At 43.7% G+C, this 22545-nt stretch overlaps 12 protein-coding genes across 12 annotated transcripts; 5 read left to right on the top strand and 7 right to left on the bottom strand.

Moving 5' to 3' along the window:
• Positions 1 to 91: 91 nt before the first annotated feature.
• O0I10_003947 (uncharacterized protein) lies at positions 92 to 461 on the bottom strand (the record flags this gene model as incomplete). The annotated part of the gene is made up of 2 exons (XM_058484013.1): positions 92 to 291; positions 356 to 461. 2 exons carry the CDS (start codon positions 459 to 461, stop codon positions 92 to 94), a joined length of 306 nt encoding a protein of 101 aa, XP_058345402.1.
• A 494-nt stretch (positions 462 to 955) lies between these two features.
• Positions 956 to 1867, top strand: O0I10_003946 (uncharacterized protein; the record flags this gene model as incomplete). The annotated part of the gene is made up of 6 exons (XM_058484012.1): positions 956 to 1019; positions 1099 to 1238; positions 1295 to 1424; positions 1504 to 1587; positions 1645 to 1760; positions 1820 to 1867. 6 exons carry the CDS (start codon positions 956 to 958, stop codon positions 1865 to 1867), a joined length of 582 nt encoding a protein of 193 aa, XP_058345401.1.
• A 291-nt stretch (positions 1868 to 2158) lies between these two features.
• On the top strand, positions 2159 to 3475 carry O0I10_003945 (uncharacterized protein; the record flags this gene model as incomplete). The annotated part of the gene is made up of 4 exons (XM_058484011.1): positions 2159 to 2161; positions 2317 to 2386; positions 2594 to 2812; positions 2877 to 3475. 4 exons carry the CDS (start codon positions 2159 to 2161, stop codon positions 3473 to 3475), a joined length of 891 nt encoding a protein of 296 aa, XP_058345400.1.
• A 326-nt stretch (positions 3476 to 3801) lies between these two features.
• On the top strand, positions 3802 to 8036 carry O0I10_003944 (uncharacterized protein; the record flags this gene model as incomplete). The annotated part of the gene is made up of 19 exons (XM_058484010.1): positions 3802 to 3960; positions 4027 to 4066; positions 4124 to 4235; positions 4297 to 4318; positions 4375 to 4520; positions 4576 to 4766; positions 4823 to 4888; positions 4941 to 5046; positions 5120 to 5273; positions 5333 to 5667; positions 5740 to 6170; positions 6228 to 6510; positions 6568 to 6653; positions 6709 to 6826; positions 6887 to 7109; positions 7162 to 7462; positions 7647 to 7760; positions 7817 to 7920; positions 7986 to 8036. The coding sequence occupies 19 exons, from the start codon at positions 3802 to 3804 to the stop codon at positions 8034 to 8036; spliced, it is 3042 nt and encodes a 1013-aa protein (XP_058345399.1).
• Positions 8037 to 8222: 186 nt separating this feature from the next.
• O0I10_003943 (uncharacterized protein) lies at positions 8223 to 9119 on the bottom strand (the record flags this gene model as incomplete). Its single annotated transcript, XM_058484009.1, has 4 exons — positions 8223 to 8548; positions 8611 to 8746; positions 8809 to 8882; positions 8954 to 9119. The coding sequence occupies 4 exons, from the start codon at positions 9117 to 9119 to the stop codon at positions 8223 to 8225; spliced, it is 702 nt and encodes a 233-aa protein (XP_058345398.1).
• A 1505-nt stretch (positions 9120 to 10624) lies between these two features.
• On the top strand, positions 10625 to 12106 carry O0I10_003942 (uncharacterized protein; the record flags this gene model as incomplete). Its single annotated transcript, XM_058484008.1, has 8 exons — positions 10625 to 10676; positions 10754 to 10851; positions 10910 to 11013; positions 11082 to 11140; positions 11204 to 11280; positions 11344 to 11439; positions 11497 to 11889; positions 11966 to 12106. 8 exons carry the CDS (start codon positions 10625 to 10627, stop codon positions 12104 to 12106), a joined length of 1020 nt encoding a protein of 339 aa, XP_058345397.1.
• Positions 12107 to 12223: 117 nt separating this feature from the next.
• Positions 12224 to 14307, bottom strand: O0I10_003941 (uncharacterized protein; the record flags this gene model as incomplete). The annotated part of the gene is made up of 11 exons (XM_058484007.1): positions 12224 to 12363; positions 12425 to 12815; positions 12875 to 12938; positions 12998 to 13035; positions 13094 to 13127; positions 13189 to 13301; positions 13359 to 13486; positions 13551 to 13652; positions 13718 to 13813; positions 13885 to 13960; positions 14026 to 14307. The coding sequence occupies 11 exons, from the start codon at positions 14305 to 14307 to the stop codon at positions 12224 to 12226; spliced, it is 1464 nt and encodes a 487-aa protein (XP_058345396.1).
• Positions 14308 to 14465: 158 nt separating this feature from the next.
• Positions 14466 to 16101, bottom strand: O0I10_003940 (uncharacterized protein; the record flags this gene model as incomplete). Its single annotated transcript, XM_058484006.1, has 5 exons — positions 14466 to 14708; positions 14770 to 14975; positions 15044 to 15208; positions 15273 to 15685; positions 15740 to 16101. The coding sequence occupies 5 exons, from the start codon at positions 16099 to 16101 to the stop codon at positions 14466 to 14468; spliced, it is 1389 nt and encodes a 462-aa protein (XP_058345395.1).
• A 507-nt stretch (positions 16102 to 16608) lies between these two features.
• O0I10_003939 (uncharacterized protein) lies at positions 16609 to 17108 on the top strand (the record flags this gene model as incomplete). The annotated part of the gene is made up of 4 exons (XM_058484005.1): positions 16609 to 16740; positions 16816 to 16911; positions 16974 to 17027; positions 17085 to 17108. 4 exons carry the CDS (start codon positions 16609 to 16611, stop codon positions 17106 to 17108), a joined length of 306 nt encoding a protein of 101 aa, XP_058345394.1.
• A 93-nt stretch (positions 17109 to 17201) lies between these two features.
• On the bottom strand, positions 17202 to 18421 carry O0I10_003938 (uncharacterized protein; the record flags this gene model as incomplete). Its single annotated transcript, XM_058484004.1, has 4 exons — positions 17202 to 17616; positions 17673 to 17896; positions 17973 to 18350; positions 18419 to 18421. 4 exons carry the CDS (start codon positions 18419 to 18421, stop codon positions 17202 to 17204), a joined length of 1020 nt encoding a protein of 339 aa, XP_058345393.1.
• A 557-nt stretch (positions 18422 to 18978) lies between these two features.
• Positions 18979 to 20827, bottom strand: O0I10_003937 (uncharacterized protein; the record flags this gene model as incomplete). The annotated part of the gene is made up of 5 exons (XM_058484003.1): positions 18979 to 19854; positions 19907 to 20095; positions 20152 to 20283; positions 20348 to 20536; positions 20612 to 20827. The coding sequence occupies 5 exons, from the start codon at positions 20825 to 20827 to the stop codon at positions 18979 to 18981; spliced, it is 1602 nt and encodes a 533-aa protein (XP_058345392.1).
• Positions 20828 to 21148: 321 nt separating this feature from the next.
• On the bottom strand, positions 21149 to 22390 carry O0I10_003936 (uncharacterized protein; the record flags this gene model as incomplete). Its single annotated transcript, XM_058484002.1, has 4 exons — positions 21149 to 21248; positions 21318 to 21479; positions 21546 to 21842; positions 21918 to 22390. 4 exons carry the CDS (start codon positions 22388 to 22390, stop codon positions 21149 to 21151), a joined length of 1032 nt encoding a protein of 343 aa, XP_058345391.1.
• Between the last annotated feature and the right edge of the window lie 155 nt (positions 22391 to 22545).

The raw sequence follows: 22545 nt of genomic DNA, 5'->3' as shown, positions 1-22545 counted from the left end.
TGGGAGGTCCCGAGCCACATTCATGCACATATAAAGTAAAACGTGAAATCCCAGGTTTATGGAACCGCCTGATGAACAGCCTTGTGAAGGATCACAGGCCATGATGACGATGATCTTGATGTTGTTGTTCCGTATAAGCGGGGGGAGGAGGTGTAATCATGCTCACTTCATATTGTGGAGGAGCATCATCGATTGAAATTGAACATTCATCATTTCGTTGTCTTTGACGACGAGTGTCAGCTTGTGGTGGTAGTCGTCTTCGTCGTCTTTGTTCCTCACGAGTCGCAAGGTCTATCCAGGAGATATAAGGAATACGCGGATGCTGGGATCTAGCTTTATACATTTCTCATCTTACTCTTGCTTTGTTTTGTCATTTGGCGCACACATACGACAACGATAATGATAAATCCAACAGCAGCAAAGACAGCAGCTAGTCCTGATATCTCGACATCATTGACCATGAGTATATTCGAGGATGATGGAAAATGTACACTTTGCAGGAAAAGAAGCAAAGGAAGGATCGTGATGAACATGGCACAAATTTGTACATTGCGTGTCTCCTGGCAACGATCGAAGTTGCCATGGTAACCGCGCCACAAATCTTAAGTTCTTGACAATACAATGGACATTTTTTCTCACCTTGGTGGGTATATCATTTGGGAGAGGAAACACACGCCCTGATTGGATGAACACTCGTCAATGCATTATGCACACACACACACACACATGAGACCGCTAAAAGTTACAACCATCCCCTATTTTGTGTTTCCAACCACACAACATTTATTTCATGTCAACATATCAACGATTGTTTGGTGGAGTATTACAACATTGTGTCAAAGGATGTGGTGGCGTGAGAATGACACCAAGCACCACCCCGGTGGTTTTAAGGCCAGTGCAAGCGCGTTCTTTTCTTTTTCCTGCAAACTTTCGATTTTTTCAGTCTCATACAAAAATGACTAAGAAAGCACTCGTTCTTTTGGCTGATGGTGTCGAAGAGATGGAATTCTCTACTCCAGGTAAGCAATGAACATACAAGCGTCCAATGCCCATGATGGGTAGTAGTAGTAGTAGCTAACCCCATTGCTCCCCCATTAGTGGACGTACTTCGACGCGCTGGTGTGGAGGTTACTGTGGCCGGTGTTCAACTCAAGAACTCCATCTTTGCCCAAGGCAGTCGTAAGATCAACATTGTACCAGACGTTGTATTCGAAGAGCAAGGTGTTAAATGGGATGCTGTAAGTAAGAGTATAGGTTGCTATATCATACATCATCCTACTAACAAGAGCAACAGGATAGCTTTGACGCTGTGATTTGCCCAGGTGGTATGGGTGGTGCGTTGACACTCAAAGACAACGAGGCTGTGCAGCGTTTGGTTCTCAAGTACTACAAGGAAGGCAAGATCGTCTCTTTTATTTGCGCAGGTAAAACAAAGTGTATATGCATAAACTTGTATTTGTTGTCTCATGAGATTCGCTTGTTTTCTGTTTCATATGTATGTAGGCACTCTTGTTGCATTGTCGTCAGGTCTCCCTGCCGAAGTTACTGTTACGTCTTATCCCAGCGTCAAGGATCAGCTCACACAACGTAAGAACCTACTTTTTGTTTTACCGATTCCTTATTAACATGAGCCATGACAACTAGATTTCAAGTATTCCGAGGAGCGTGTGGTAGTCGATAAGAATGTCATCACGAGTCGAGGTCCGGGTACTGCATTCTTGTTTGCTTTGACATTGGCAGAGCATTTGGCTGGCAAAGAGGTACTATGATAATACCCTGGAAGTCAACAAACTTTACATTAACCATTTGTATACATTAGGTGGCAGAGAAGCTCAAGAAGGACATGTTGGCTGCCCCCACACTCTAATCGAGCTCAAATCAAGGCTACAGTACATGGGATGACACATTTTTCAATAGCAAAGCAGAAGAAAAAAGATGTATTTGTGAATCGTTTCAACATGGGATATGTGAAGAAGCTATCATTATCATTCTTAAAGTGTAAAGGGATCTGTGTGTGTGGTGTGGATCATGATTGTATCGAGTTTGACAGGTGCACAAAGGAGAAGTCGACATTTCAAGCACCGGTGGGGCGGGGAGTATCAAAAAGAGACTTGCCTAGCAAACGTTGATCCTTCCTTTTTCCGAGCTTACAGTAGTCATGGTATGTACATGGATGGTAGCATCATGACATTATCCAACACCATGAATGAATATTAAATGGATGGATGAATGAATGATTGAGTGGATGAGTGGATGGATGAATGGATGAAGGAGATCAATCGTGTACTCACCTTTTGAAATTTTCCCCTATCACAGCCATTCGTCAAGCAGCAAAAGAACAAGGCCTACTTCAAGCGCTACCAGGTCAAGTACCGCAGAAGAAGAGGTAACGTTTCTCGTCCAAACTCTTTCAAGCGGTCGGCTGTTGTCTTGCTGTGATGACTTGCTAAAAGCATAGTTCATGTGAAAATGGATTTACTACCCATTGCTGTTGCCCAATTCTTTCGCTCCTATCTGACCAAAGACACCTACAGCCGATCGTATTGAATATGATATGATGACATGATATACTAATTGGTATGGTGGAATATAGAGGGTAAGACCGACTACTATGCTCGCAAGCGGTTGGTGGTTCAAGCCAAGAACAAGTACAACTCCCCCAAGTACAGAATGGTTGTTCGTTTCACCAACAAGGACATTGTTTGCCAAATCGTCTACGCCAAGATCCAAGGTGACTTTGTCCTTAGCGCTGCCTATGCTCATGAGCTTCCCCGCTATGGTATCAAGGGTGGTTTGACCAACTGGGCTGCTGGTAAGTTTTGATAAGGGTGATGCGATGATGATGATACTTATTGATCCATGTACTACTTATATAGCCTATGCCACTGGTCTCTTGTTGGCTCGCCGTACCTTGGCCAAGCTTGGTCTTGCTGACAAGTACGAAGGTTTCACTGAGCCTGATGGTACTGTCCAAGAAGTTGAGGCTCTTGAGGATGGTCCCCGTCCCTTCAAGGCTTTCCTTGATACCGGTCTTGCCCGTACCTCCACTGGTGCCCGTGTCTTTGGTGCCATGAAGGGTGCTTCTGATGGTGGTATCTTCATCCCCCACAGCGGCAACCGTTTCCCTGGTTACGATATCGAATCCAAGACCAACGATGATGAGTTGCTCCGCAACTACATCTATGGTGTCCACGTTGCCGAGTACATGGAATACCTTGAGGAAGAAGATGAAGAGCGTTACAAGAAGCAATTCGCTGGTTTCTTGAAGGCTGGTATCACCTCTGACAAGGTTGAGGATATGTACGCTGATGCTCATGAGGCTATCCGTGAGGATCCTTCCCCCAAGCCTACCCAAAAGCGCACCTGCGAAAAGGCCTATCCCCGTCCCCGTCGTCTCAACCGCAAGCAACGTCTCAACAACGTTGCTACCAAGAAGGCCGCTTTCGAAAAGAAGATGGCTGCCGACGAGGAGTAAACTTTTTAATTTACACTCTAATACATCATCATCACAACCGCTTGACTGGAAAATTATTTTTATTTGGATACATGCTTGGAAAGTGTGAGAGAGTAGTAATGGGTTGGTCGTGGGTGGTGCAATAAGATACAATGGGTCAATGAGTGTGGTATGCAAGTTGATGTAAAAAAGATAGCATGAATCACATTATAACGTGATGGTGCCTTGTAAGTAATGTTAGCGTGATTCGTTTGGTGCGACAGCGCTATTCACGTAAATGGATGGATGCATGAAAAGGCCAACTCTGCACAAAAGCGGGGACGCGATAAACTCTTCCTTTCTTCTTGATGCTGCCCACTTGCCCTGATGCTGATCTCGATCGATTGGCGGCTACCATTGCTTCTTCGACAACAACAGCACCTTCCAAACAAGATCAATATGGGATAATACTGACGATCAAGAACATGAAGCGTTACCTTGCAACGGACGCCAGGAAGCTAATTCGGGTACGATTCCTTAACAGCACTTCTTTAACCAGCCAATCCACCACATTGCTCACCTACGTTTTATAGTGGGCATACAATGTGTTGCAACAACGAACACCAACCAAAGGTCAGGAAGACGACAATGCCTTTATACAATGCAGCTTGACTCACCTCGTATTCATAGACCAGCCTAGCAACAGCGTGTTGGCAGTGCGTATGGTACGAGATCCTATCAATGCCGCCCTTGTCGAGTTTCTAATCCAGAGCATAAGCTTTTGTGAAGCAATCGATGATAGGCAAGTAAGAAACACACAAACCTATGTATGACACTCGACTCATGAATAATGAAACCTTTAGTGTCATGGATACCTTGTTTAATGTAAGTGCTGGTAATCCCAATATCGACGTGGATATGTAATAATCGATCTATTATAGCTGGCCAAAGACTCGGCAGGAACATCGGCAACATCCTTATGGCTAGTATGCTACGTGAGCGAGAAACTTCACACCTGCACACTGCAACACATCCACAAATACCTGATCGTGCAATTTGCCAAAGTCGGCAATCCTCACATTTCTGCGTAAGTGTAAACAACGCGGGTAGATGAGCAATGACTAACGGGAATCAAATAATAGATCAAATACCATGGATACAGCACAAACTCAATTGACAACATTTGCAGCGACGTTCTTTTCACATATGCTTGGATCGCATGCTGAAGCTGTACAACAATCGCTGTTAGATACATTCGAGGCGTATATTACGTGGACAAATGGCATGGATGATTCGACGTTCTCTGGATCAGATATGGATGTGGATCAAATCGGTAAGATGGCGCACAATCGAACCTTTTGTCTTAGATTCGCTTATCCATATTCCTAGATACGAGAGCTTACACTTTGGGCTATATGCTTGGACTGCCAAAGGTATCAGCCGATCTCACAAATGGTAAGCCAACGTGCCCACCCAAAGGATTGTTTCTTATATGCTTATATGATAGCTTGTTGGGGAGCCATTACGCGAAAGCTACTCAATGATGATGTGTTGGGGAACATCTTTGTGTATGAGCGAGAGGAAAGCAAGTCATTGGTACGAACGATTGAAGGGTAAGGGAAAAGGCTATAGTGATCTTCCGGTATCGTGAGCTGATATCCCCATCCCTTTTTTCCCCCATTATAGTGATGTGCAGACCGTCTCAAAGATATTCCCAGGATGGCTTTATGGTGTTGCATTTGATCGAAATGGGGTGGTCATGAAGCACGCATTGGACATTGCTATTATTTTGGATACCATGGCACACAATCCTCGTCTAGGCTTGGAACATTTGATGCCGGTAAGCTGTTAAAAACAGGATGATGATGAGCCAAGTTCTCACATTTACTTTGTACATAGTCTGGTCAAGCTTCGGTGATCGATTCTTTACGCCCTACCTTTGAACAGCTGAATTTGGAGCCTGCATCGATTGATATCGTGGATTGGGTTGTATCGATCCTCAACTCGGAATCAGCACAACGACAAAAAGACGGCTTGAAAATCCCATTGTTTTTGCTTCAGCTGATTATACTCAAGAACAATGAGCCATCGATCGCTATTGATACCCTTGTTCAACTTATCACAAGCATCGTGAGAACGCCTGATGATGATGATTCGGTCTCCAATGGTTACGGCCGCTACATCATTTTGACCTTGGTGGAAGCAGCAACTGAAAAGTGGCCGGACATTTTCCAGTAAGGATGGCTTTATTGAATGGGAATGTGTTGTGTGAAGGTATCTGACAATCAGGGTGTGTGTGTGTATAGATCAACACTTGGCAGCATTTTTTCAAAAGCCATTGCCACTCATATTGCCAACAGCGCTGGTGCAGTGAATGTCCAAAAGATCCTTGCCAATATCACTTTGCTATTTGAAGATGGTGGCTCCCAAGATGAGGAGAAATCGAATACGCGACCTGGATTTAGTGCATTTCAGCTTTATATTATGCAGCATTGGCGACAAGTCCTACTGCTCTTTGTGAATCACCCCTCCATGGAATGCCGGGCTCTTGGATACCGCATGCTTACCGTTTCCAAGCTATGGGAATATGACATGGTGGAAGGAGCATCTGACTATATCGATCCAAATGTTTTGGCAAGACTTCTCGCCGATGCATGGTTCAGACACATGAAAAACCGTTATCTCTATTTTGAAAAGGAGACCGAGGCATGCGTATTGGATGAATTTGAAAATTTGAGTAAGTAGGCAATGGTAGTGCATGCTATCTATCAGCTGCTCACCCATATTCTTATAGTTGTCCACTGCTGTCAGAACACAAAGCTCGCAAAGGCGATTCATACGTCGTTTCTGGATGCCATTTTGGGAGGTGCATTGGAGATTTTTCCACCCGTTGATTTGAAAGCATTGCAAGAGGAAAAGAAGAATTTGCTGGAAAAGATGGAGGCAGCAGATTTCAATCCTAGCAACGACACGCAAAACGTTGTTAGTTCATTGAGCGTAGTTCAAGGTCCCACACCATCCAATCAATCAAGACCACCACAATTCCTTGTTACGCCAAAGTTTCTAAAGAATGAGCTGTGAGTGTATAATATCTATGTTAGATGTTTTATCTAACTCGTCGAGTTGGATGATAGCGAGATCCAAGACCTAACTTATATTGACAATGTGGAGCGAACGGCACGGTTGTTCTATGGATTCAAGGATACCAATTCCTCAGAAGGTAAACGCATGAAGCACACAAGAGGGAACTATAACGAAGCTAACCATCTATATAGAGCAAGTACGATCGATCATCCTTCATGTCCTTTCACACATGTCATCCAAATGGCCCTCGTCAACTGCGACTTGGCAAGCGTATGATGATGCTTTACCTCGCAATATCCCGAGTCCCAGGTACATAGAAAACGGATGCAAAGTAATCATGATGTCACTAACTATGATTCGCGTTTTTAGAGACATCGCAATTGGGAATGCTTTCAAGGATTATCCAGTATTATTTTTGATCTTGGACAAGTGCTCAAGGGTGGTTCAATATCCAGTGGATGATACGTTACGGAGCATTTTGGTCTATTTCATTGCGTTTTGGCACATGTCTCAAGTGGCACAAGCACCCACGGCATTGAAGTTTGCAACACAACTCGAAGAAACCATCCGACTGATCATGTTACTCAAAGAGGTATTTTATTGAGACAATGGGATAGATGAGGTTGCTAACCATGCCATATCAGGTTCTGCCCAAGTCATTGATGGACATATACCATATTCTCCCATTCATGTCGGCACAAGACGTTGGGAGTGTTCTTTATCAAGTGGTTTGGCCCTATGTGAGATTAGAACATCCACCATCGGAAATTCCAGGGTTAGCAGCAGCGACAACAACAACACAAGGAGAGAATGCAAAACCACCAAAGCAGGAGATGGAAACCAAATGTTTAGACAACATGGTATCATTATATAAGAATCGTTTGACAGTATTACAATCTGCACCTTCATGGCAACAAGCTCTAGAAAAAGAAGCTATGCGGATAGGTATTATACGGTGATGAATGTGATATAGCTTATAGATGGTAGACAATAAACGTTTGCTTGTTTCAAATGCAATAAGGAATTTGACTGAGCTAGTAGCAGTTGTGGCGGGCGGGGTAGAATAGGAGGGGGGAGGGGGAGATAGCCATCAAAATATTGACACTGGAAAGACTGGCTTACAATTTAGCTGGCATTCTTTTTCTCTTCACACTCCATACAATGTTTGGTGTTATTCGAGCGATACCACGAGGCGCTAGCCGTCTTCCACTTACTGCCAAGAAGGGTCACAACTACTACAAGGGTGAGCCGCAACTATCCATTGCCCTCGCATGTTGCCCAATCTGACATTTACATTAGGTACTGGCACTGGTGCCATGGGTCGACACACCAAGCGAGGTGGTTACAAGGTCGATTGGAATCGAGTACGCACCTACGTTGTTCCTGATCTTGAAGGATTCACTGTAAGCGAGAGACGAGTGAAAAGGAGTAATAAGGGATACGTGACGCTGACAACGTTTATCGATAGCTTGGCCCCTATGTTTCCCGAAAGACCACTCCACCAAAGAATCCTCAATAAGCCCAGCATGTACAGTTAGATCCAAAAAGCATTGTAATATCAACACGAAAAAGAAATGATTTCCATCCAATCATATGCGACAAAGAATGATGTTTATTGAATGAATGAATGAATGATACGACAATGAATGAGGGTCGCCATGGATACCAGCAATGACAATGAAAGGTTTATTGACGAGGATAGGTTTTAAAATTTGACAATCTTCTTTTTGGGCTTGGGAGGTGCTTGAGCTTGCTTCTTTTCCACCTTGGTTTGGTCATCCAACTTTTGCTTTTCAGATACAAAGATGTGATAGTCATCATCGTCGGCACCTTGGTCCAAATCGATTTTTCCAACAGCCGTTGTACCAGCTTCCTCCTTGGTTATCTTACAATCCTTTGCCAAATGATCCACTTGTCCACAGAAACGGCATCCACCACCGTTGGGGTATAAACCATGAGGATTCTCAGGGCATTGACCGGATAAATGTCCATTCTTTTTGCATATAAAGCATTTGGCATAGGGTAATTCATCTACAACACCTTGTCAGCATTCCTTAAATGCAGATAGCCATTTTGAATAAATATATACGTACTGTTTTTTCTTGGCTTACGACATTTGCTCAGTGAATGCTCGGTTGAACCACAATTGTAACAGATGCCTTTTGCGCTGGTCTTGGCCTCAGGGCACTCGCTCACTGAATGACCCTTTTGTCGACATCCAAAACACACCTATTCCACCCACGTCAGTTGCATGCATAAATCTCCTCAACCCCATAACCTTATTTACGTACTGTGCTCTTTTCCTTTTTCATTTGACGACGTTTCTTGCGTTTATCAGCTTCTTTATCCGATCGGTCAGCGTTACCTTGAAAGAATACAAAAAAGGCATTAGCCTCGAGATCGATCGCAGCTACATTTGCCCACAACGAAACTTACCTGAGTTATGTTTACGCTTGGGTCGACGATCGTTGGAAGCTCGACTGTTGTTTGCAGGCTTGTTGTCGTCACCTTCTTGTTGTTTCTTGGGTGCCAATGGGGTTACCGTGAACTGATCATCGGCTTTGACATGCTTCTTGCGGCCTAGCTTTGTGTATCTTGTCATAGGAGGAGGATGTTGTGAGAGGCGGAGACAAATGCAGGATGCTCTTGAAAGGAAATTTGGACATGCAAGCCACTGACATCATTCGTGTTGCTTTATGCAGCCATAGGTAGTCGATGTATCCATGTACCTAGACCATATAGGATCATTAAAGTATTGCAATTAAATGAAAACTTGATTATGAAAGAAACGTGCATGGTACATTCGAGACGATGAATATAGGGTATAAAGGTATCCCAATGTTTGGTGGGTGGTGTTGGATTATGATGACTGGGATGGTGAAATCTGGTAACAGAACGCTGATGATTCAGCTATGCAATTGCATCAGCTGTCCTATGTTGATGGAGTAACTATCTTCAGGATCGAAGCATCAAAGAAAGGGATGCATGTTACATAAACAAGGAGATGATTTATACTATCGCATGCAATCTTTGTTTAAAACACAATGAATCAATCAGACTCTTTTCTTTCCTCCCTTTTACCTTTATCGCAGCATTTACAAGTGGACATATAGCATTTGCCACACCGTACATCTTTCTATAGTACAAATGCATCGAATATCCACTCATGACGAGTTACAACTCAGGAAGAAGGAAGGTCTTATAGAAGCTTAGAATGGTTGACTAGCGCAATCTCGTATTTGCTAGAATAGCCCTTTAATCCAACATCATTCACAAGAGAGATGGTTGAGAGGTGCAACGAATTGTTCCAATGGTAGAGATACACCGAGATGGGGAAGGTGCTATATAGCCTTTGGGGATTCATTGAGAAAAGGTTGGTATGTATGGATGGACGTGAGGTGGCGAATTATATGAAGCATGGAGTCGGATGATGATGGCTTTACTTTGTTGACAGGTTGCACAAAGCATGATGAAATAAAAATAGTGCACACGCGTCCAATGTGGGGTTGGCATTATCACAGCTTCCCAAGTCGTTCCGCCCCTTTGATTGGATCTCTGTCGAGTTAAGTTGCCAGGAGACAGGTCCATTTGAATGATACAGCTATCGTTTATGACCGCCTTTAAAGATCTAGAAGCAATTGGTACTTCGTTTGAGAGCCTAAAGGTACGCTCAAGAAGCACGCTCCTTTAGGAATAGGGCGGTCTCTGCTGACGACCTTGATTAGTGGATACACACTATCATCCGTAATAAATCATTTTACACCTTTGGGTATCGTGCAAGTGATCATTAATCAGAAAAAGCGTTCTCATAGAACTCATCAACGTGCAATACAAGAAGAACAATGAAGACATTTTGTTTGTGTATGAATGCATACATAATGAATTGCATACATGGAAATAGCCACCCATTTTATTGCTCTAATCATAATAACAAGGTCTATTGATCGACGAATGACTTTGGAAGGAACCACCATAATAGGATACATGTGCTTGTCAATCGGCGTAGGATGATCAATGAATGATCTGCCTCACATTCACGTCGGGAATTCAAGTGCCAGTAATAGCTGTGAACATCCGCTTGGTGTTCAGACCCCACTTCTTTTTCGTATGGGTCAAGCAAAGAGCAAAGAGAATCGAGCATTAGCAAGGAAGACGCATTGTAAGCCTATCTTGTCTTGTCATATCACTATCACGCTATGCATTAACATACCGCAATCCACCATCGTGCTCATGCAGTCTCGCCAAAAGAAATACGACATCTACGGCATAACCTTGAGACATCAACATCTAAGCGTTCGGATAGCAGCAGCATTACCGAGGATGTCTTTCGAGAAGTAAGCAATGAGTCGACCCATGCGTTATGCATCGCAGCTTATTAACAATACCCTTTAGACGGTCAAAAAGTATGTGCCTGGCGTATCACCCAGCGATGATATCTTCTTGAAACGACTGTACGCAGCATTCGACGTTGACAACAACAAGACTATCGACTTTGAGTAAGATCATACAACTATAGGATCGATTGATATGAGACTTGGTACTTACATTGAACCAAATCATGTAGAGAATTTGTTGATGGTTTGAGTATCTTCATGAAGGGCACGCCAGAAGAGAAGCTTGCATGTGAGATCAGAGCATACAAAGATGAGGAGTAGGAGCCTATGTTAACCATGCTGTGTATTGTAGTATCATTCAAACTTTATGATGTGGATCACGATGGATATTTGACAAGACCAGAACTTGAACGAGTTATGCTGCAGCTGGTGGGTTTCATTGTTTGCTCTTCTTTTATGCATAACTTCATCATTAACACTTTTGCAATCTAGTCGCGAACATTTTCAGAGGAAGACCAAGCAGGCGAGATTAAGGCAATGATTGCAAGAATGTTTGATGACCTTGATGTGGATAATGATGGTCGATTGGTAATACTATTATGCGTAGGTGCCATCATGCATGTATACTCATTTTCATTTATACAGTCATTTGAGGAATACAAGTTATCAGCCATGAAAGAGCCATTGATTGTCGATTTTCTCGAACAATTCCTTGCCGAACACAACCTTTCCAATTATCCTCGTGTACCTTCTCGACCGGGATCAGTACGTTCTTTCAGATCAGGTCGTTCATTGACACCCATGAATGGATACAGTCCCAAACCTCCTGGATCACCATCATCATTGACGGCTGCTGCTGCTGCTGCCAGTACACATAAACTTTCAGTGCGTCTCTCTCAAGCTGAATTACTCGAATACAGCCATCAACAACAACAAAAGCTAAGCAGCGTACCCACCACACCTACCTCTTCAAGCCATAGTTTGAAATCTCAAGCGATGGGTCTACCACCAAGCCCTGTTCGCAGTGCAAGCCCTGTTGTAAGTGTTGCTGATGCATGATATCTATGACCTATGCAAAAAAAGTAACAATGGATCTCTCTCTTTTTATTTTCAGGAGCATGAAGATGACAAAAATCGACTCCACCAAGCAACTGCCGCCGCCGCCACAACCACAACCAATGACACCTCAACCCATGACAATACCAATGTCGCTACCTCAACCAACAACAACGCTTCAACTTCAAACTCACCGTGATCCTTTTCTCTGAGATGCCATATCCCTTCTTTGATAACAATTGCCAATCCTTTTTTTTATTCCGTACGGCTAATCATACAGATAATTGTATACATAATCCAAGCTTTTCTTTCTCCCTTAGCAAATAAATTGCAAATTGACATCAATTGGATGCGAGCTTGATAGTTGTGGACGCTGAGAATACTTTTCACGAAGAATTGCACGTACAGAATTAAGGAGTTGCAAATACGATTGATGGGGATTGGCACGTAAAGCAGCTATTTCCATTAATCCTTTGTTAGAAAACAAAAGCCCATACGTAGTAACGATAGCACTTACTGGTGAAAGCATGACTCATAGCGCCCGTGCTCCTTCCGGCTTCGAATGCATCAGCGGACGTTTGTTGATCCTTGCATCCCGAAAACATGATAACATCTGCTGCCGAGCTCTTGAATTGTTTCACACGCTCATCCACGGATTTGCCATTGAGAAGGTTTTTGCCAAGAGACATCACACTTGATAGAGCACCACCAATATTACCACTTGCATAAGCCATGCCTGCACTTAACAATCCAGATCCTGCATCCTTGAATAAGTTGGCTTCCTTGAGAGTGCCTTGAGTCGAATATACATAAGGAAGATCAAGAGCAGTACCAGAATGACAGCTATCAAAGATCGCCGTCAATCTACAACCGGGTGGAAGGGGTCGCACCATGATTTCATGCATATCCTAGTATTGCATCCCACATTAAATCCAAAGCTCACAGCCATCATCATCATGTTACTTACATCATCAACAATTTGGCCATTCTTGCCAGGATACATTTGATGGTCCACAGGATAAATGGTCTCGCTATGTAGATAAATAAGTACATTTCTTCCATTGACACGTTGCATCATGATGATCCTTACTCCCATCCATCATCTTCATCGCCATTCGTATCCTTAACCTATACACCATCACCACCATCGTCAGCAATCTTTGAGGGAAATACCATCATCACTTACTCTTCCACCATGACCACTGTAATGGAAAAAGAAGCTAAAAAGATGCATGTGTAAGAGCCATTGATTCAATAATACATGGGATAATAACAACTTACGAATCATTGGGACGTGCATCACGAACCAACCATTGCATTGCTGCAATCATGTTTTGTTTGGTTGGGATAAAACGTTGGTCCGATTGATCATCCGTCAAGACCACCATGTCTTCCTATAAGCATCGATAAGATATGCCATCCTCTTGTCTACAAGAGAAAAGAAACGTTACCTGACGAAAATGGTAAAGGGAGATCAAAAACTCCTTCAAGTTGTGGACATCATTGATGCATCCTTTGAGCTCATTGGGGGATCCAAAGTAATTGATACCGATCAACAAAGCACGTTTGCGTCCTTGACCTATAACGATATAAAATGGGGTGAGTGGCATGATGCTATGAATGTGTGTGTGTGTGTAACTTACAGTTGGAAAGTTGGAAATTCGGAGGAGGTCGGTTTTGCATAGCAGGATTGACATGCATGACAAAATTGCCCATGTTACCACCACCGGGTGGACCATAAGGTACTACAACAACCTTTCCCATTAGCATCCTTTTCATAACCTTGAGCATCCACTCTCTCTTGAATTACCTGGACTGGGTTGGGCGTTATGCATTGAATTGGGGGGCTGTGGATAATTCGCTTGTGCAAGAGATGGGTCGTTGGGTCTGAATCCAGGATCCTCACCTGTAAAAGAGAAACCACACACTTAGCTTCAAGTTGCCCTTACTAGACTATACCACACCAAAACAACTTACCAGTGTATGGAGGTGGTTGAATGGCGCCATTGCCATAGGGACGGTAGTTAGGTGGCTGTGTTGTAGGTGGTGCATACTAAAATGGGGCTGATCAGTCAAAGGGAATGGTGCCATGTTGCCGATCACACAAATCAAACATACGCCTGCTGGTGGTGGATATGGACCTGCACCAGGATAAGAGCTTGCTGGAGGAGGCGGTGGAGGTGGATAGTTACCACCTGGAGGAGGAGGATAAGAACCTTGTGGTGGTGGAGGTGGTGGATATGGACCTGGATGTTGCTGAGGTGGAGGAGGTGGTGGATATGAACCTTGTGGTGGTTGAGGAGGAGGAGGGTATCCACCATACGATTGTTGTGGAGGTGGATATTGAGGAGGAGGAGGAGGTTGACCGTATGAACCGTACTGGCCTGGATAGTATGACATGCAAGCAGCGAAAAAGGGAAAGAGAGTGTGAATGTGAATGAAAATGAAACAATGAGCCCGCAATAATCAAAATCGGGAGCTGCTGCTGCTGCTGAATAAGGAGATCAACATAGTCTATATGCACACTTTATTGGTCCATGGTCATCCCACTCTAAACATCACATTTTGGCATTTTGGTTCTTGGATCGCCATATGCTATCCGTAGCCCATGACTTGATAAGCTGATATGCGATCGCTGTCTTGGGTGGAAGAGTAAACTTGGTGTTGGCTTCCTTGTTAAGCACAGCTTGCACCTCGGCATGCGTAAACCAAACAGCGCTCTCGAGCTCTTTATCCTCAAGCTTGATATCGGTGCTCACAGCCTCAGCAATAAATCCAAACATCAATGAATTGGGAAACGGCTATTATGATCGTATATGAGAAACAATGGTATACATACACACACGTCACTTTTACACTTACCCATGGCTGACTGCTATGGTAGGCCACACGATCCACACGGATACCAGCTTCCTCATAGGCTTCACGTCGTACAGCTTCTTCAATCGATTCACCTGCTTCAACAAATCCAGCGATACAAGAATGCATTCTTCCAGGCCATTTCTTTTGTCGACCCAAGAGGACCTTATCTTCAGTAGGATGAACAATGGCTACAATGATCACGGGATCTACGTACATAGACAACACGCCAATCAATCACACATTGCCTTTATATACGCCTTTTATTGTCACATACCTGTTCTCGGATAGGCAAAGTTATGCACACCGTTTTGGCTGATACATGGTGCACCACCCGTTTCTCCTGCTGGAACCGGTGGACAAGTACGCTTGTGTCCTCCTTCATCTAACTTCGTTCGTCTTCCACATGCAGGGCAATACATGTGGCGTTGATTCCAATCCACTATTATTATGATGATCAATGATCCATTCATCCATGCATACATGCATACAAAGACATAACATACCCATTGAACGAGCTTGTGCAATGATTGCTGCAACTGATTTTTCAACCGTAAAAGCACGTGGAAGGGCTGGTGAGAATTCAAGGTCGCGAGCTTCGAATGCATCAATCAATTTCTTCATGTCGGCTTCATGGTGGCCTTTCGGAGTAACATCCAAAGCCCAATACACGGCATTGTCCTCTCGTTCATCGATACCAAGGAACACCAAGATGATCTCATCCTCTTCAGGGACAAGCTTGTTCTCCTCTTGTTCCGGCAAAGCCTTTTCGATAACGGAAGCCACTTCATCATAGGTTGCAAAATAGATACCATTGTCATCAAATAAAGGATTGAGTTCAGACATCACAAGGAAACGAGCACGAGGTCCACGAACGAGTTCACGCAGCTTGTTCTTGTCATTGCGATACCAGCTATATCTATTATTGTCCCCATGTAAGATATCATCCACCTTTGTCATGTAGCTCACGAACCTGTTTAATGGGCTGTCAGCAAAAAAGTTCACATGATTTGGTGGAAACGGCTGTAGTTGCTGTTGCTGGGACGAGGGTTCTTGTGTTGTTGTTGTTGTTGTTGACGTGCCGAGTAGCTTGGCAATATCATCGTATCCCCAAAATTGAGCAACCTCGGCTGCCGTCTTGCCTTCAGAATTGGTAGCTTCACGATCGCACCCAGAGAGTTGCAAGACAAGGTCGACGACTTGACGCTGCCCGTATCGAGCGGCAAAGTGAAGCACCGTCCAGCCACGCTCATTCTTCGAACCAATGTCGCTCTTGTGTTTCTCAAGATAACCAATGTCACCCGATGCTGCAGCTTCAAACACGTTGTTGCTCATTCTGTGAGTAGTAAGCGTTGACAACCAGGAAAAGAAAGCCGATTTGTAAGCAGCTTCCGCTTATCGTTAATGCAGTAATATATAGCTATCGACGAGCTGTCTGACACCGATCATAGCTATAACAGGATGTATAATTCAATGCATGAATAAAGCTACAACTTTGTTCCTTTTACAATGAATGAATCTAAAGCTGATCATCTCGGCAATAATCACCCTTCACAATTAGATCTTTTATACATTCCATCATCCATCAAGTAGAAAAAAAGCATGGTGATTATGGATAGGCATCTTTATTTGAGTATTCAACTATGACCAGCACGCCTATGGTCTTCCTTTTATTACTAAAGAGAATACATGGGGGGGGGAAGTAGTTCTATTGAATGAATAAGGAAGGAAGGGGGTAGCAACCATTGCCTCAGCAACCACCGTGAATTCAAGCATTGGCGCCAAAAACCCCGCAACGCCGGAAGATTGCGCTTCTTTTCTTCTTTCACCTATATCCAGCTCATGGCAGACGTTACCACGACAGGCACCGACGTTGGAGCAGTCGAAGAACCACTCGATCTTGTACGCCTTTCTCTCGATGAACGAATCTATGTCAAATTGAGAGGCGATCGCGAGTTACGCGGCATTTTGCATGTAAGAACGAGAAGCAACGAATGCCATCTTCAAGCCACATGGCTCATACACATACCCCCCCATTTGACTATGCAGGCATACGACGGCCATTTGAATATGGTACTTGGTGAAGTCGAAGAAACTATCACACTTGTCGAGGTCAATGAAGATACCTACGAAGAGATCATCCGGGTAAACCATTTTAATGATGTCTTGTCTATGAAAGCAATCCACTAAACATGTTCTTGTATTAGACAATGAAGCGCAACTTTGATATGCTTTTCGTGCGAGGAGATGGTGTTATCTTGGTAATGGCTGATTTTCTTTCTTTTTTTTATTGTTGGATTAACATAGGTGTTGTTTAGGTATCCCCACCATCAAGGGCATAACAATACTATTACTATTATCAAATGTACATGTGAACATGGAATCATCTCTTTTTCTTGCATTTTTCTTTTGCTGCTGTGGTGGATGTGGTGGTATCAAGTCTTTTGATGAGCATGCGTTTGATGATATTTCAATCCGTTGGCTGTCCTATACGCCTTTTTGCATCCTGCGACGCGACATTTGTGGATTTTCTCTTGTGGTTGCGGTGGTGGTTTGCCGGGAAGTGTTGGATGACCTGATGTACCTTTGGCTTCACGCAAATGATATTGTAACCCGTTGATGTTCTTGTAGCGTTTGACACAATTGGGGATGGCACAGCGAAATGGCTTGTCGACATTTTGAAGATCAGCACCATGCCAGTTTTTGACATGATAAAACAACGCGCTCGAAGCAGGATAGGTCGCATGACAATCACCTACACCGCATCCATAAGGTTCAAGCTCTTTCTCGGTCATTGTAAAAGAAGGAGACGAGGCGATGGATCCTGTTATCATCATAGTGTCGTCGTTGCTATAGTGCAATCAGTCATTGTCATTCATGATGGAAATTAAAGAGTTCAACTTTACCGTATCATGGGGTCATTGTTCCACCGTCTGCCATTGTGATCGTCATCATCATTGTTGTTGTTGTCAATGGTTGGGGAAGGATTGAGGGGTGGTAACTTTGTATGTGGGGATGTGTCGTGGTGGAAGGAAGGATGATGTGCAATAATATCAGCATGTGGAGAATATCGATGCTGTTGGTGATGAGGATGAGGAGGTTGATGATACATCCCGGATGGGGCACCTATCTTATATACACAGAGGATGACAACAATAGTAAATCAGCTAAACAGCTATGAACTACCCATGTAGTTTTATACTTACAGAGTTGAATCCTGGGACTTCATTGTTGTATATCATTGGTAGCGATGAACGCGTTACATGCATGGTTGCTTCTCGCTCTTGGGCTCTATCGCGATTTGTGTGATACGGTGGCGGTGGAGTATTTGCTGATACAGGTAGTTCAGTGGTGGATTGAGGAGGAAGATATGAAAAGGTTGCCTGAACATGGTGTGATAAGGGTGAAAAGTGGCCAGCGTTATAGTGACGATCGTGTGGGTTATGGGCGATAGGCAGTGGCGATCGTGAGGGCTGAGGAGGTTGTTGCATTGGTGGTTCAACCGTGGAAGGGTACTGATCTTGACGATAACTTGGCCGGCTTGTGTAAGAATGAGGTACGTGCTCGTAGTTGTACGATTGGTTCTGATAAGAAACAGAGCATGAATGTGTGTCGGTCAATGTGGGGATCTGTAGTTCTCGTTATCCAGTACCATATGTCAAGCTGTATCTATATGTGTGTGTAATGTAATGCTAGTGCGGAAGTCCAAGGGCTTTGTAGAGTGGGTATGAGCTTAGAATTTCAATGCCCCTGAATGATGAAGACAATGCGACAACTCTTAAAGCACCATATCTATTCCCGCTTTTAATTGTAAATGATAGTAGCCATATCTATTGACGATCACAATTATGGACAACATGATGAACAAAGATATACATGTAAGTAAAAGAGAAGAATAATGGGGAGTAGAAGTAAGCTTTTACTCGTTAAACAGATGCGATTGAAATGCAAAGGGAACTAAGTGTGTGGAGTGAGAGTGTGAGTGTGTGTGAGAGTGTGTGTGTGAGAGTGTGAGTGTGTGTGTCAATCATTTGTTGTGAATGTGTCTTGATAAAGAAGAAGGGTAAGCTGTGAAGAGCCAGGGGGGAGATGGGAAAAAAGGGATATTTTCTTGGGGAAGAAATCAGTCAAGTAGGGTAGAGAGGATAGTACTAACTTGAAAGTAATACAATTGTGTTGAGAGAGAGAGAATGAAATAGTAGATGCATGTGTTTACTGAGGACCAAAATTGAAACCACCTTGAGGTACGTTGACATTGTTTTGGAAACCAAAGGATTGGATGTTGGCCGCATCTGCCATCTCCTCACCTTCATCCTCCTCAGAAAAGTAACGATCGATGATGTTGTATGCCTTGTTATAAATGTCGTTGTTTTCATGAGCTTGCATTTGATGGATGATCTCCAAACCACCGCATTCTTCAATGTACATAGCATAACGATTGAGGCCATCGGGATCATTGGGACGTTCAAGTTCGCCGACCTTTAGTATGTTCTCAAGACCATCCAGAGCCACTTGAATGATTTTGTTATCCATCGTCGTCAGCACATCACACAAAGGCTTGATGCATCCTTGTGATACAATGTATTGGATTTGTTCAGGCTTGTTAAGACCACCCGATGTTGCATTGACAATGGCCCAACATGCTTCCTTACGCGTCTTGAGATCAGCTGTTGCAAGGATGTGCACAAGGACAGGGACGATATTGGAATCAATGACAGCTTGGATTTGTGCAACGTTGCCAGCAGTGATGTTGGAGATCGTCCAGCAAGCTTCTTTCCGAATAGCGTCTTTGCTGCTCGAAAGCAAGGATAAAAGTGCAGGAAGAACGCCACAATTGATCACCACCTGTGTTTGAAGATCGTCACCAGTGACAATGTTACCAACCGAACGAAGAGCAGGGGTTTGTACTGAAGTTGTAGGATGCATCAACAATTCGACAAGTCGACGACACACACCCGATTCGATCACAGCTTGAATTCGATCATTAGGTCCATCCGAAAGGTATGAAATAGCCCAGCATGCATCGATCAACACCTCCTCATCCGTAGAATAGATTAATTTGGCAAGTACAGGAAGAGCAGGCAACACCTATATACAAATATCAGTACCTGCATCCAAGCCATTCCTTTTTTCTCTTTACCTTTTGCCAATTAGGTTGAGGGTTTTTACCACGGCAAAGATTCGAAAGCGTCCAAGTAGCGTTGCGATGCATGGATAATTTATGATTCTCATTGAGGATATTCAAGAGGGGTGGAAGGGCTCCATTGTCCAATACGAAATCTCTGCAATCGGTGCTATCACCAGCAATGTTGCCAAGTGCCCAAACAGCCTAAACAATCCTATATCAATATCTCTCCCTCTCATTTGTTTGTTTCATATAGTTACCTGTTCCCTGACATCCATCACTTCGCTACCAAGCAACTGTACAAAGATGGGAACAGCACCTGCTTGAACCACTACACGTGTTTGGTCTGATGTTCCAGATGCAATGTTGGTCAAAGCCCAAGCCGCTTCAAACTAATCATTGTTGTATATATTAATATCGATATCGTCGTCGACAATGAATGATCCCCCAAAATACCTGAAGAAGACCATGACGTGAATGAAGAAACTCGACAAATCTGGGGACGACACCCGTGCTGATGACTTCTTGAATAGGAGGATTACGTTCCTTGGATAAGAGCTTTCTGAATCGAGTCGTTGCTTCGTATTGCCGTTCCACATCACCCGAATTCACAGCCTCGACGAGCGCCATAAGCAACTGCTGAAGCTGTGGCGTACCCAAATCCAAGTTAAACAACAATCGATGGACGAATGAACCCTTCTCTCAAAGCACGATCCTTACCTCAGTTGACTCAATGGCACCAGATTCATCGTCGCTATCGGCCATGGGAGCTGCACCCAAATTCATGTTTCTACGCTTGGACAGATTCTCTTCTCGCTTTTGCTTTCGCAGCTCGACAGTGTGCTTCTGACGACGATTCCGGACTTGCTCAGACTGGAATGCATCCTTGTTCTTGTATTTGTTTCTTCTCTGATCAGCAGCAGCCTTATTATCCATGGTGGGTAAAATAACAAGTGGTGGTGGTAGTGGTGGTGTTGGTGGGGAAGAGAAAGAAAGAAAGAAAAAAAGTAGGGCTCTTCTCACCTCTCATTCTCTTTCTCCCATTTGGAATACGCGTATTAAACCACAGTCATTATCGGACTTCGTCTTACTGCTTGTACTTTTTTTTTCTTTGTGTGCTGCTGCTGCGGATGTCAATAGCTGTCAAACCTTCCCTAATCGTATGGTGGTGCATGGATACAGGATTTTTATTATTGTCCAGAAACAGTGGATGCAATGTTCTAAGTCTATGTACTTGAAATGTCACATTAAAGCTTTTTAATTATCCCATGGTAAACGTCCTTGGAAAAATTGATTGTCTTCAGGGCAGTAGTTGATGATATCGGAAAGGGCAGGGCATGTTAAGCGATAAGGATGTCTAAAAGTTGTCTCATTAATCATGGTTGGTTCTCCACCCCCCGTATGACCCTCCTTTTTTTCTTGTTACCTTCTACGAAAGGGATTACGATCGATTCTTTTTTGGACAAGCGGATAATGACAACCATAAGGATCCTTCTTCAAAGGACCCAGGGAATTAGCTGCTTCACCTGCACTCCGCTCGGGTGTACCAACTGGATCAAATGGTGGATCAATGCCAATGTATCGGAATCTACATGATGTAAAAAGGTCAATTTTCTCTCTCCCTCCTCCTTACCCTAAGCTTTGCATTACTTACTGTTGTTCTGGGTATCGTAATGATCGAAGATGCATCTCTTCGAAACGTGTTCTTTTGAATTCAAAGCCGACAACAGTGATGGATGATGGATATTGCCCTGTCATTTCTTGAAATCGACATATCGAAAATAACAAATTCTCATGTGAATCTCGCGCATAATCCTCCACAATCATTCTTGCTGTAAGACTATCCACCGTCGTCGTATCATTGATGGCTTCTTTGTGGATTAAGCTGTTGGCAATTTGCCAGTAGGATTGTCCTTCTGATTGAGGTCCAGCATGTGCACGCGTTTGTCCACTATGTACAAAGATCATCCTCATCATCAATGAACTTGTTCCAAAAGACGATGCTGCTGCTGCTACTACTACTTACCCACTAAAGATGACAACAGCCTCTGGATCTTCTTTTGCCATCTCAATGGCCTTTTCAATATGCCTCACAAAGGTGCGTACTTGACCACCACGTTGAAACGACTCCAAGACCCAATTATCATCCACCTCTAAACCTTCCAACGACGAGTCGCCAGTGTAGATCGCATGGCCAGGGACAATGATCGCTCGCTGTAACTTTTCTAACGGCGCCCTTGGTAGTGGATCGCTGATCGATGGCGTGAGAGATGACGTCCTGGTGAGCACACCACGATGCCGTTCATGTTGAATAAAGTTGATAGCAATGCTGAAGATGAAAAAGACAAAGAGGATCAGAAAGGGGAGCTGCCGCTTGTTGATGATGCGTCGCCATGGATACGTGATGGGTTGCTGTGGGTTGGTAAAGGAAGTTGTATCGATATGAAGTGGTAAAACAGTGACCACCTTCCGTTTGCCGTTGTTAGCGGCAGCTGCCATGCTTTGTGTCGTTGGTGTGTATATGAATAGGCGTTATTTGCAGAGAGAGTTATTAAAAGAGAGCGGCGGGCGGCGATGGGATGAATGTCGTTGGGTTTCTTTGCTTGGAAAGATAAAAAAAGTCGGCCAATCACATCCACTTTTCCCTTCATATC

The sequence above is a fragment of the Lichtheimia ornata genome (genome assembly GCF_029851405.1).
Source record: "Lichtheimia ornata isolate CBS 291.66 chromosome Unknown scaffold00013, whole genome shotgun sequence".
NCBI lineage: Eukaryota > Fungi > Mucoromycota > Mucoromycetes > Mucorales > Lichtheimiaceae > Lichtheimia > Lichtheimia ornata.
The sequence above is the reverse complement of the archived record's forward strand: the minus strand, read 5'-3'. Positions and strand labels throughout refer to the sequence as shown.